General features: G+C 38.5%; 1 protein-coding gene across 17 annotated transcripts in view; it reads left to right on the plus strand.

The window, feature by feature from the left end:
* Positions 1 to 12,808, plus strand: part of SOX6 (SRY-box transcription factor 6) — a 462,971-nt gene that overhangs the window by 252,504 nt on the left and 197,659 nt on the right. For all 17 annotated transcript variants that reach the window (XM_054026307.1, XM_054026306.1, XM_054026304.1 and 14 more), the window contains one exon: positions 5,587 to 5,676. In XM_054026307.1, coding sequence (XP_053882282.1) covers positions 5,587 to 5,676 — 90 coding nt within the window. The remainder of the gene's footprint in view (positions 1 to 5,586; positions 5,677 to 12,808) is intronic.

The raw sequence follows: 12,808 nt of genomic DNA on the forward strand, positions 1-12,808 counted from the left end.
CTCTACAAACACACAGGTTACATCTACAGTTGAGCTGAGTGGTGTGATTCCTAGCTCACCTCGCCATACCAGGCTAGCTCTGCTTGAGCAGGTATGCTAAAAATAGCATCGCAGGAGTAGCATGGTCAGCGGCATGGGCTAGCTGCCTGAGTGAGTGCCCAGAGGGTCCAGGTGGATATGTACTCGGGGCAAGTAGCCATAGCCGCCACCCAGGCTACCCCAGCTATACTGCTATTTTTTAGCACATTTGCTCAAGCAGAGCTAGAATGAGTATGTCTCTGCATGCTGGGAATCCCACTCCCAGCTCCAAGTGTAGACATAGGTATAACGAGATGTAGTGTCGGCCCCTGAGATGTCAGAGTGTACATAGTCAGGAGAAACAAAAGGGTGGGAAGGAAAGTTGACGCACAGGAAGGTGAAGTGTGCTGACTGGGGTCACATAGCAGATCAATGGCAGAGTGAAGTATGGAGCCTAGGGATGAAATAATAACCATCTGTAGTAAGTATACCTTTCTCTTTTGTTAATTTTTCTAGTTCTTAAGTAATATTCTTTCCAATTACTATCTTATTTATGTGTACATGGCTGGTGGTAGTAGCATTCGCCATCAAATTGGCTGTTGAGGGCATAGTAAATCAACAAAATCTTGAAATGCTAGTCAAAGAAGTTAGTGCATTGGCTAACAAAATATCTCAAATGTCTTATTTTTAAATGTTCTGTTATACCATGAAAATTAATTACTCTAGGATGGAAATATGGAAATTGAGAAGGATGAGATGAGATTCACTTGACCTAACTTACTGGTGACAGGAAGATTGAAACCAAGTTACTTATGAAGAGGAGGCCGTGACACTACATTGTAACTTTCTATGTTGAGCCTTCAGGCTGATTTTTGATTAGTTCTGTATTGTTACCCTCCTTTTTTCTTTTAGTTAAAGTTTATTGAAAATGAAAAGGGTAATTTGTATTTGAAAGAAGAAAATGAGTAATATGGCATCAAAGAATCTATTTTAGTAACATTACACAAACTTTACACCATTGCATTAAAAAAGAATAGACAGCATCATCCAACACTTACATTTGTTAGTTATGGTTAAATTATATTTTTTATTTATCAAGTCATGACTGTAAATGTGAAGTTCTTCATTTCAGTTTGAATTGGTATCAGATTATAAAAGCTAATTCTTTCAAAGTGAATGAAATTCATCTTGCTGAACGCTGAAATGTTACAGTTTGCATTTAATTTTAATATACATATTACCAAGAACGAAGACTATGATTATAATGGTATAGAGCTATGCTAAGTGGTTCTTTATCTCAAGGAAATCTAGAGGGCAAAGAATTCACAAAAGGCATGTAATCAAGCTGTTCTCTTACACCTGAAGATGGATCAGTTAGTGAAAGGTGCTACCAGGCTACACACACACAAATTAAGTCCGATCACTAGATAGTAAAATATACTTCACTTTCTGAAAAACAGATTTCTTTAGCTGAATCTAATAATGCCATTGGTAGTGGTATAAAAGTCAGTAGCACTAACTAGACCAACATCTGAATGATCTTTTTAAAACAAAATCTTGCATTTTACTGAAAAATTCTTGCAGTTTCTGAATTGCTTTTTCTAACCAGGTTTTTCTCCTTTATGTGAAATACCAAAGCAAATCCTCCTCTTTCAGATGCATAATGGGTTGTTTTTGTTTTCATTGTTGTTTTGGTGTCAAATCATTAGTAGATCATCATGGAACTAGTGAAATCCTATTGTCACATAAAAAAAATCAAGACATTCTCAGGCCAGGTCTACACTAAATAGCAAGGTTGACCCAGCTACATTTTTCAGGGGTATGAAACATTCACATCCCTGAGTGACCTGGCTAAGCCGACCTGACCCCAGCTGTAGACAGTGCTAAGTCAATGGAAGAATTCTTTTGTTGACCTACCTACTGCCTCTTGGGAAAGTGGATTAATTATAGCAACAGGAGAACTCCTCCTGGTGCTATAGTGAGGCCTTGGCTACACTTGCAAGTTACAGCACTGTAAAGCCTCCCCCAGCGCTGTAACTCACTCCCCGTCCACACTGGCAGGGCACTTACAGTGCTGTATCTCCCTGGGTACACCGCTGCAGGTACTACACATCTCCGAGAGGAATAACAGCTGCAGCGGAGTGGCTATGACTCACGGGTGTGAGTGTAAACGCTTGCAGCGCTGTACTAATCACCGTGTCAAGTGGCCAATCCCATCCACTGTTGTGACCGGCTGCAGGAATGCGGAAATGCCAGTTTCAAAGCTCGTACCACAGAGAAAAGCAAACAGTTTGCAGCTTGCTTTGAGTGAGTGAATGAATGAGCAGGGGGCCGGGAGTTCGGAACTTGCAAAATAGAGAGCTGACATGCTCCAAAAAGCCCCCTCTCTCTCTCCCCCCACACTCCCTGTCACAATCCACCCCACCCCCCCATTTTGAAAAGCACGTTGCAGCCACATGAATGCTGGGATAGCTGCCCATAATGCACCGCTCCCAACACAGCTGCAAATGTTACAAGTGTGGCCACACCACTGCGCTGGCACCTGGCAGTGTGGACAGACTGCAGCGCTTTTTCCTACTCAGCTGTATGAAGACAGGTTTACCTCACAGCGCTGTACAGCTGCAAGTGTAGCCAAGGCCTCAGTGTTTACACCCAAGTGCCACCACGCTGCAGCTGTGCTGCTCTAGCAGTTTAAGTACAGACATAGTCGAAGTGAAGTTAAGGAACAGAAGAAGAGGGAGCCACTATTACTCTTGTTTACCAGTAGTTTGGATTTTGGGAAAAAACCTTTTTCCTTTAACAAATATATTGAATGAGATAATTCCCTACAGACTGTTTCTCTCATGTAACCTTGACTTGTCTGAGGCCTCCAAACCCACTTGACTTAGCCTGATCCAATCAATACTGTCATCTCTTATTGTGGAGTTGGAAACAAATGAATACGTGTAATAGCAATGGCTTAGGGAGTATGCGCTCCACAGTGAAGATGGAAAAAGTTTCACATTTTGAGACATTCCCAGAGCTTGCTAAAACATAATGAATACACATTATGTTCAGTGAAATCTCATTGTATTATAATGTGCATTGTAACATTACTATAAAGCATAAGGATGGGAATTGTCATGCTCTTAATTATACAGGACTCTTTTTCTGTAACACTGATGGGAAGTTCGACAATCTACTGAGAGTTATATCATCCTTTGAAATATTTGCTCTTGTGCTAGGTATGGTCTGATATTTCCCCCCAGGCTTTTCCAACACTTCCTTGAGTTCTAATATATTTTACATGCACTTAGAAAAATATGTCACATGTACCTTTGATTGAATTACATTTCTGTATACATTTCCATTCATTGTTTATGAATTTACAGTGCATTTGCAATCATTATTAATAAATCAATGTGCTTTTGTCTTCTGTCACAATGTAATGTATATATTCAAAAAGAATTGTATGCAAACAAGTCATGTTTTAGAACTCATATCAGTAATAATTATCAGCTCACAGTATTGTTACAACATGTTTTGAAAGAAGCTTATTATAAAAAAAAACAACAAGGCACTGCAAGGTTGCAACAGTAAGACAGTTCAGTTGATCATTGATATGGGTGCTGTAAATATGCCACCGTATACTATAGTGTTTTATTAAGTCTCAAAAAGTCAAAGCTGATTTGAAATAATAATGTTTGACAGTCAGGGCTTTGAAGTTTTGCTGCTGCACTCTCACATTTAGGCTTTCTTTTATGTATGACTTTACCGTAAAAAACAAAAACACACATGGCATGAATGCTTTCTTCATATCTATATTTCAAAGAAAGTAATGAGAGGCTACTTCAGTAAATTAAAAACAATCTGAAACTATGTGGATGGACACAGGCCATTGTAAGGTCAATACTGTATTCATGCAAGATACAGTTTTGGTTACTCGCTTGTTCAAGGTTGTGAGACTGGAATAAAATAGAAAGAGAGAGAATGCAAAAGTTATTCTTGATGGGAAGAAGATGACTTTCATTTAGTCAGAAGAACTTCAGAGCTTGGCTGTGATAGTTAGCACCCGTTCTTCATCACCCATCTTGCAACAGAGTGCTGGATTCCATCCATTCTATGGCTGATTGATTAGTCAGTGGACAAATGTTAATTGTTTTCATCAGTGCTTTGTGTTCATGGAGAGATCCTTTTCATCTTCTATCTAGGACTCACTTTACCTTTGTTTATTCAGCTTGTTTATCTTCTAACAATCTTTTCTCATCCACCATTACAAGTTACCACATTGAGGGAGAATCCTGCAGTACTTCTTCTCCCATTGCACAATTAAAATTACTAAAAGAAATATTGAGGAGTGGGGATTATGCAGTAAACATCATAGTTTAAAACAAATCAGATTTTGATAGATCATTCAAACTCTAATTTATAGCTAACACATTTGCTCTTGTTGTCTTGGAAAGAAAAGTTCTCCTAGGGTGTCTAACAACATAAAATACGTGGAGTAAAATTCTGTACTCTACTGTATCCCATTCTGTACTGATTTACATCCTGTGTAACTCTATTGGCACGGGTAAGTTAGCATGGGGTATAAACCAGTAGAAAATATGCTTAGTTTATAAACTAGAGCGGGGACCATGCCACAAATTCAAAATCCAAAGGTGAACATTTATCAAGAGTATTCACTTTCCTTGCTTAGTTTATAATAGATAGTCCTGAACTGAAACATCCCTAAGCTTCACAGATGTCCAGATTCCCCAGGCTTTGGGATGCTTTTGAGTTGGGGCCTTGATTCAACTTACTCTCCAAATAGTTTTGCCCTCCAGATTTGGGTCCAGACTTCCACAACGTCAGTGGAATTTAGAATCTGGTGTTCTGGTTCGACCCTAATTCTATAAGGAACTAAGCCAGGAAATGGATTATTAATATTGAAGAAATTTCCCCTATGTAGGAAGGCAACTTTGAAGATTTTATATGTATGGAAGGAAATTGACTTTCACTACTAAAGGAAAAAACGCATTTCCTCACCATAGATCCTTTTCAGGCTGTGTGCGTGAGCATATGTGTACAAGGGCTCAGGGAGGAACATATTTTTCATTGTAAGCTGCTTGTTACCCCTTCCATATAGGTGAATGTCCAATTTCAGGTATCTCCAGCATGATAGGTGAACATATTATGATAATAACTTTTGCATTGACATGAGTAAAAAAATGTGTTTGTCATGAACACAGTGAGCCAAATTTCCAAAATCTAAATCTTCAACTATATTTTTGAATGTGCAATCATTTTCAAATGCAAAAGATAAAATTTGTACATGGAGTGGCAATATATATATGTAAATTGGTATGCATATATTCTGAACCAAGTTCTGCTCTCATTTAGATCCTTGTAAATCCTTGTAAAACTCCATTACCCTCAATGGAGTTACATAGGGTTTACATTGAAGTAGATGAAAGACCATTTGGCCTCAAGTTCATTCCCCTTTGAAAATCTGGTTCAGACAGATCAGGTAGTATGGTTTTGGAGAGCTAAAGGAGACACTTCCTAATCTATAAAGTTGTATTAAGTATTTTTTTTCCTTTTTAATAGACTCATCTTGCATGGAAAAACTACTTTCTAAAGACTGGAAGGAGAAAATGGAAAGACTAAATACAAGTGAACTCCTTGGAGAAATTAAAGGTATAATATATTAAATATTTAAACATGGACATAATATTTTAGTCACTGAACAGAAGCAAATGTACATTTAATGCATGAACCAGTCATTGATCCACATTCAAAACTCCCACTGACTTTAATGGGACTGTGGGCATGGAATGATGCAAAGTTCAGGTGTTCTATTCTATTTTCTCTAGTGTTTCAAGTATATAATGGAAATAAAATGAATAAATTAACATCATTTTTCTTTGGAACTCTTTCCAACCAACTCAAGCTATTTATTTAGAATGACAGGTATGTTTGAAAAACAAAGACTTTTTTATGTTTAAAACTTAGTTACAAGCAGGGTTAAGAATATTTCCCTCTCATTTCAATTTTATTACAAACTTTAAATGTATTATATTAGTTCTTTTATATTGGTTAAATATCTCAATCTCCGGATACCAAGAGAAAAAGACTGTGGGTTAGGAGTAATTCCCAAATCATGTATCTTTGTATAGGTAGTATGTGGGGTACTCTTATCGATTGTGGTGGGATGTCACATTTTGATTATTTTTTTTAACCCTGTGCTTCAAATGTCCAATTTGAAGCATGCTAGGTTTTTTTTTTTTTTTTTTTTAAACAATTGAATTATCCTTGGAGTTGAAAGAGAGACCCTGGGTGTGAAATCCTGGTACCACTGAAGTTGATCGGCGTTTTGCCATGTGTATAGCCTGTGGTTCCAGCAGGTCCCAAAAAATTTGCGGCACTTGGGATCTAATCCGTGTGGGAGGCTGTTGCTAATAAAAAAATAATTTGAAGCTCATTCAGTGACAGGATCCTTAAGGTGTTTCTCTCCCTACCCTTTGATTCTTCCATGGGTTTCCTATTGGAAGGAAATTCAGGCTGTTATTGTTTGGATAGCAAATTGGAAAGATAACTTTTCTTTCCACTGTGAGCTTAGCTATTTTACACTATTTATGAGATGTATTGAACAGTTGTATTTCTGTTGATTGCTATGGTCTTATTAAATGACCACTGTAAATACATGGAAACAAGGATTTGTTTGTCATATTAACAATGTCCTTGCTAATGTTATAACAAAAAGAAAGACTATCTGAAGAAAATTGATGCTTGTGATTTTGCATTTCCACCAAGAAAATGTCCTGAATTATGTTGTGTTTACTATAGATATAAACAAGATGAAGGTTGGCCCTTTTTAATAGTTTTGGGCCCCTTTTTGCTGCCCAAATGGTGTAAAGTGGTTTTAATATAAATGAGAATTAAGTCCTTAGTGTTTTATTTCTGCCTCAAGGAGAGTTTTAGATTATTACATGTGTTTTATCCTGTGGGGTGAGAATAGCCAAAGGTAAGAGCAAGAAGGAAATTGAGTGATGTGAATTGAGATTTAGCAACGTGCCACCCTCCCACTGAAACTTTATTCTTCTCTCCCACTGAGGCCCTGAGTTGGCCAGAAGTGTTTGTTAGAGAATGATACCCCTCCAGAATAGTGAGCCCCTAATCTAGGGAACCAGATTTTATTCTCCCTGCAGTGCCAATTAATCCCTGGGCTGGCTGTGCTTGGTGGCAGGGCGCTTTGGTACACAGCTCTTTTCACTCTTCCTTCAGAGGCTCCACATTGCTTCTGATGAGGTGAGGTAGACATTACTTCTCAGAAGCCAGCCAACAGCTATGGCCTTGGCTACACTTGCAGCTGTACAGCGCTGTGAGGTAAACCTGTCTTCGTACAGCTGAGTAGGGAAAGCGTTGCAGTCTGCCCACACTGACAGCTGCCAGTGCAGTGGTGTGGCCACACTTGCAACATTTGCAGCTGTGTTGGGAGTGGTGCATTATGGGCAGCTATCCAGCATTCATGTGGCTGCAACGTGCTTTTCAAAATGGGGGTGGTGGTGGAGTGTGACAGGGAGTGTGGGGGGAGAGAGAGTGCTTTTTGGAGCATGTCAGCTCTCTATTTTGCACGTTCCGAACTCCCGGCCCCTGCTCATTCAATTCACTCACTCAAAGCAAACAGCAAACTGTTTGCTTTTTCTCTGTAGTACGGGCTTTGAAACTGGCACTTCCGCATTCCTGCAGCTGGTCACAACAATGGAGAGGATTGGTCACTTGACAAGGTGATCAATACAGCGCTGCAGGTTGATTCCTGGTACACACTCACAGGGGAGAGTTGTAGCCACTCCGCTGTATCTCTTATGCTTCTCAGGGAGGTGGAGTACCTGCAGCAGTGTACCCAGGGAGATACAGCCCTGCAAGTTCCCTTTCAGTGTGGACGGGGAGTGAGTTACAGCGCTGGGGGAGGATTTACAGTGCTGTAACTCACAAGTGTAGCCGAGGCCTTCGTCTTTGCTGACTAGATGAGTCTCGGGAGGGTGACATGAACTGCTTCTGTCATCACAGGGTTGATTGCACTTTAATAGAGCCTTTTCTCCAGTGGTCACTAAATGGTTTACAAACATTAATGAAGCCTCTTAAGACCACTGTGAGGAAGGGAAACTTTAGTATTAGTGAGTAAACCATGGTAATGAAAGATGAAGTAATGTACCAAAGTCAAACAGTGAGTCGATAGCAGAGTCAGGGATAGAACCCAAGGGTCTTGCTCTAACCCTTCGTAACTCCTTAGAGCTCCTTGCTCTAACCACAGATGACTTTTCCTTAGTGGTCCTTTCCTCTGCTGTGTTCCTAGCTACTGTTAGCTGACATCCATTCAGGCTATTGGGAGTCACACATCTAAATCCTTGCTACTGTAATTGCATTTGAAACGTTCTCCCTTTTCCCAAAGAGACAGGTAAAAGTTCAATGAGAATGCACAGGGATACCCAGAAAACTACAGCTATAATGCTGAGCAGTTCTGTAGTGCTTTGAAATCTATGGAGTTATCACCACCATTACACAGAAGGGGAAACTGAGGCACAGAAAGAGGCAGTGTCTTGCCCCAAAATAGGTCAGTGGCAGAGCTGAAACTAGAACTCAGATCTGTTGATTCCCAGTCCAGTGCCCTTTCCACTGTCTCCAAGGTGGTAACGTATAGCTTTCTTTAAACATATGTAGCTTGGAGTCATAATGGCGTATTAACATGGATTAGCATTTGTGGGCCTTAAGAAGTGTGTTCTGAGAGGATACTGAATGAAGACATTCTAGGCATAGGGGAGTGTGAAATAAGACAGGAAAATGAGAGTGTAAGAAGAACATAAAGGAAGTGAGATAGTCTAAAGATGGTTTCAAATCCACCTGTAATCAACCAAGCTTTAAATTGTTTTTGGAATGTTCAAAGCTCTAGATTTCCATGATCATGGGGTTCATTTTCCCAGGGCTGAAGGGATTTCAGGTCGGGTGGTTGCCACTGCTAAGAACTACTTTTGAAAACTTACCCCTGTGCTTGCGTGCAATGAATTCTAAGGGCGTTTTAACTGGTTGATACTTTTGGCTTTTGTGCAGCTGCTTCCTTCTTTTATATTACTGAGAGTTCAACGTGAACTGATGCAGTAAAAAACAAAACAAAACAATTTTAGGTCATTAGTGAAAAAATCTTGCTTATTAGACACAGAGGTGTGGTCCAGTGAGGAGCAGCTCTTTGCACTGACTGTTACTGGGAGTTGTTTACTTTAGATAGAAGGCGTTGTTCTTGTTAAGGATAACCTGAGCGCATACTCTCCCTCTGTGTCTGCGCAAGTGCCCTTCCACTCAGAGCCTGTGGGAAGGAGCTTCAGTTAGGCAGGGCACACCCTTCCCCCCCAAAAAATGCATTAAAGCTTTTTGTACTAATAGCACAAACTCTTTCTGTGCATGATTGTGAAACACACAGATGATAAAAGAGAAGACAAATAATTGTGTGATAGAGACAAAATAAATAAAATCGTGTTTTCTTGCCTTACTTTTATATATGTATAATTAATTATAATAGTGGTTTTTTATCAAGGTCTGATTAGAAACTATATCCATTTGTTAACAGAATGCAAAGCATTCTGTCTAGGTAACAGACAGTGACACATTTTTTTATTTCTCATAAGTGGAATTGTTCATGTTCCCAGTTACTCCTGTATGCTGTACTTGATGTGTGAAACCACTTAGTTTACATCTTTTTTATTAGAATTTCAGTTATTGATAAAGGGCCAAATTCTCCTCGGAGTTCCAGCAGAACAATCCCATTGATTTCAGTGGGGTTGCATGAGTACAGCTGAGAGGAGCATTTGGCAGAATACTTTGTAGCTACTTCGTCGTGGTTAAATAATTCGTCATGATCATTTGATATGTTTACTGAAACACGCAGGGTAGGTTTTAAAAGGTCCACGAAACAGATGAGCTGAGCAAAATGATCTGCTTACCTGGGGGGAAAAAACCCTCATATTTGCATGTGCAAATTGCATGTCCAACAGCCCAAGCTGTATATGCAGATGTTTTGAATAAACAAAGTGGGTTCAGATTCAGCTCTTACTTTACGGAGGTTTGGATGCAAGGGATCCAACCCCCTATGTATGCTTTATTGTTGCTTAGGCTTCTAGTTTTTCTTTACTGACCACAACTAGGCAGAGTAGCATCATTTATCACTATAAAGAGTCTGTTTTAAGTTTTCTGTTTCTGTTCCAAACATAAATCTCTGGAATAGTCTTACATGCATCATGCAGTTGTCTATTGAAATAGCCTGCAATGGTCTTTTTCAGCATGCAGGGTCTTTGAAGATCAAATAAAGGCCAGTCTTTAAGTTACTTAAGCAATGACATTATTGCAAAAGGGTCAGAATTGTTCTAGCAATCTTATATATGAGTGACTCCTGGGTTAACTGTGTTACAAGTTTGTGCTATGACTTCCATTGCCAGCATTTATAACCTGAACTATCTATATTTATAGGCATTGTGACATAAAAGTCACATGCTGGCTTTGTACAGTACACTCTATTTTTAGGATGGACAGTGACTGATGCCCATAGTTTTATCCAATACTGAAGTCTATTTGCATTGTATGTTTCTCTCGCTTATATGTAGCCTTTTATATCCTATACTCTATTAAATCAGTTACAGTTGGAGCCTATTATTGACTCCCAAATATAAGCCTAAAGCTGTTGTTTCACATACCGGTAGTACTTATTAATAAAATGGTCTGAAAATGGTTGGATAAGAGGGAGGCATGTCCCTGTTTCCTATGGAGACTTTAAGTTTAATAAAGCAAACCCACTTCACTCATTTTCTCAGTATTAGATACACTGAATATATTGTTAGAGCTTCTTCATGTAGGTGACTGGTGTTCTTCATTGAATAGCTGGAAAAAGCTACATTTTCTGTGTATATTAGCTGGTGGTGGAGAACAGTGAGGCGCAACAGTTAGCATTTTGTGATTATCAATTACACATTTATGGACTAGGCTCAGAGCCAGCTCTTCGTGAATGAGTCTGTGTGAACATTATGAATACTATGTGGTTACAAGTATAATAGGTTAGATTCTTTTCAGTAACAGGTAGGATAATTGTTATTTGCATGCATTTAATACAAAATCTCCTTTCTCTTTTAGTGCAGTTGATAAAACAATGCTGAAATATAGAAACATAGATAAATTTTCAGGGGCTTGGGTTACGCGGCACAGAGTGTAGAGGATCATTTTGTGTAAAATAAGGCTCCTGATAGTATCATGTTACCCTACTTTACTGGGTTTGTAGTAATTATTTCTCAATTATTATTGTATAAGATCCTCTTTTGCAAACAATAAGTGTTTACAGCAGCTGGCTTTATATATATATATATATATATATAAAAAGACATTATATGTCTTATATCACAGAAGCACCCATAGGTTTTTAATTATGCCACTTTGTATGGCTGTAGACATTTCAAAGCTCCCCTTTGTGCTCTCTATTATAAACATCTTTTATTTCTTTTGAAGTCTGCATGATATACATACTAGCAATTAAAAACCCAGCTCAGGGTTGGAGACACAAGGTCTTCGTAATTAAAACTCAAACAAAAGCTACAAGCGAAAAACCCACTCTATGATTAAGGTCTGAAGTGTTATGATACATTAGAATCTATGTTAACTGCTAGGATTTAAAAAATCAATACACAGGAAAAGAGATCAGTTGGTTCCAATTAGGGAAATCAATGATAACATTCCCTTCCTCCTCCCCAACAACCTCCCCAAAACACCTTAAGTTAGTAACTGGTCCTGATTAGAAATATACCACAGGCTGTAAAGTTTTCTGGTAATATATTTATTATGGTGACCCAATGAAATAATGTTTAACTTTATCTTGTACCAATCTAAATCTTAAGTATACTTTGATTTTACCACTTCTTTAGACATAGTCATTTTGCATGGTGTGTCACAGTAACTGCCTTTCTGGGCCTAAACTGATGCTATAAAATAAATTATACCTTAACATTATGTAAATGTGGTAATATTTCACAAATAAATCCAAAATTTACCCCTTAGATAGTCTTTATTCTGGGTATGCTTGGTAAAAAAGTAGGTAAATTGACTCAGAAATAAAGAGTAAGTTGCACAATAGTAACTTGTGGCACCTTAGAGACTAACAAATTTATTAGAGCATAAGCTTTCGTGGGCTACATCCGAAGAAGTGGGTTGTAGCCCACGAAAGCTTATGCTCTAATAAATTTGTTAGTCTCTAAGGTGCCACAAGTACTCCTGTTCTTTTTGAGGATACAGACTAACACGGCTGCTACTCTGAAACTTGCACAATAGTTGCATTTACTATGGCCTGTTTTATCTTTTTTTTTTATAGTTAAGATACACTTCTATAATTAGTAAGGCCAAAGGAGTTGATTCTGATCTCTCTTAAATTGGTGGAAATCCATATATTGTCACGCAATACCTTAATTTTTGTAGATACACGATAGCCCTGATCCTGCAATTAATTATGCATGTGTTTAGCTACACACTGTGGGTAGTTCCATTGACATCAGTGGCACTGCTTACAGTGCATAGTGTTAAGTGTATCCATACTTCTTTGCAAGACTGGGGGACATAATTTGCAACAAAGAAAATTCACACATTTTTGCTACTCTGACCATTAGGGCATGGGACCATGTTTCAATAGCACTTATCACAATCACACCAGCTTCTAATATTAAAATGTTAAGTCTATTCATATGTATATTTCTTAAGACTTTACAACTATAAATTACATTGTAATAAACCTTTCATGTAAATC

The sequence above is a fragment of the Malaclemys terrapin genome, chromosome 4 (assembly GCF_027887155.1).
Source record: "Malaclemys terrapin pileata isolate rMalTer1 chromosome 4, rMalTer1.hap1, whole genome shotgun sequence".
Taxonomy (NCBI): Eukaryota; Metazoa; Chordata; order Testudines; family Emydidae; genus Malaclemys; species Malaclemys terrapin.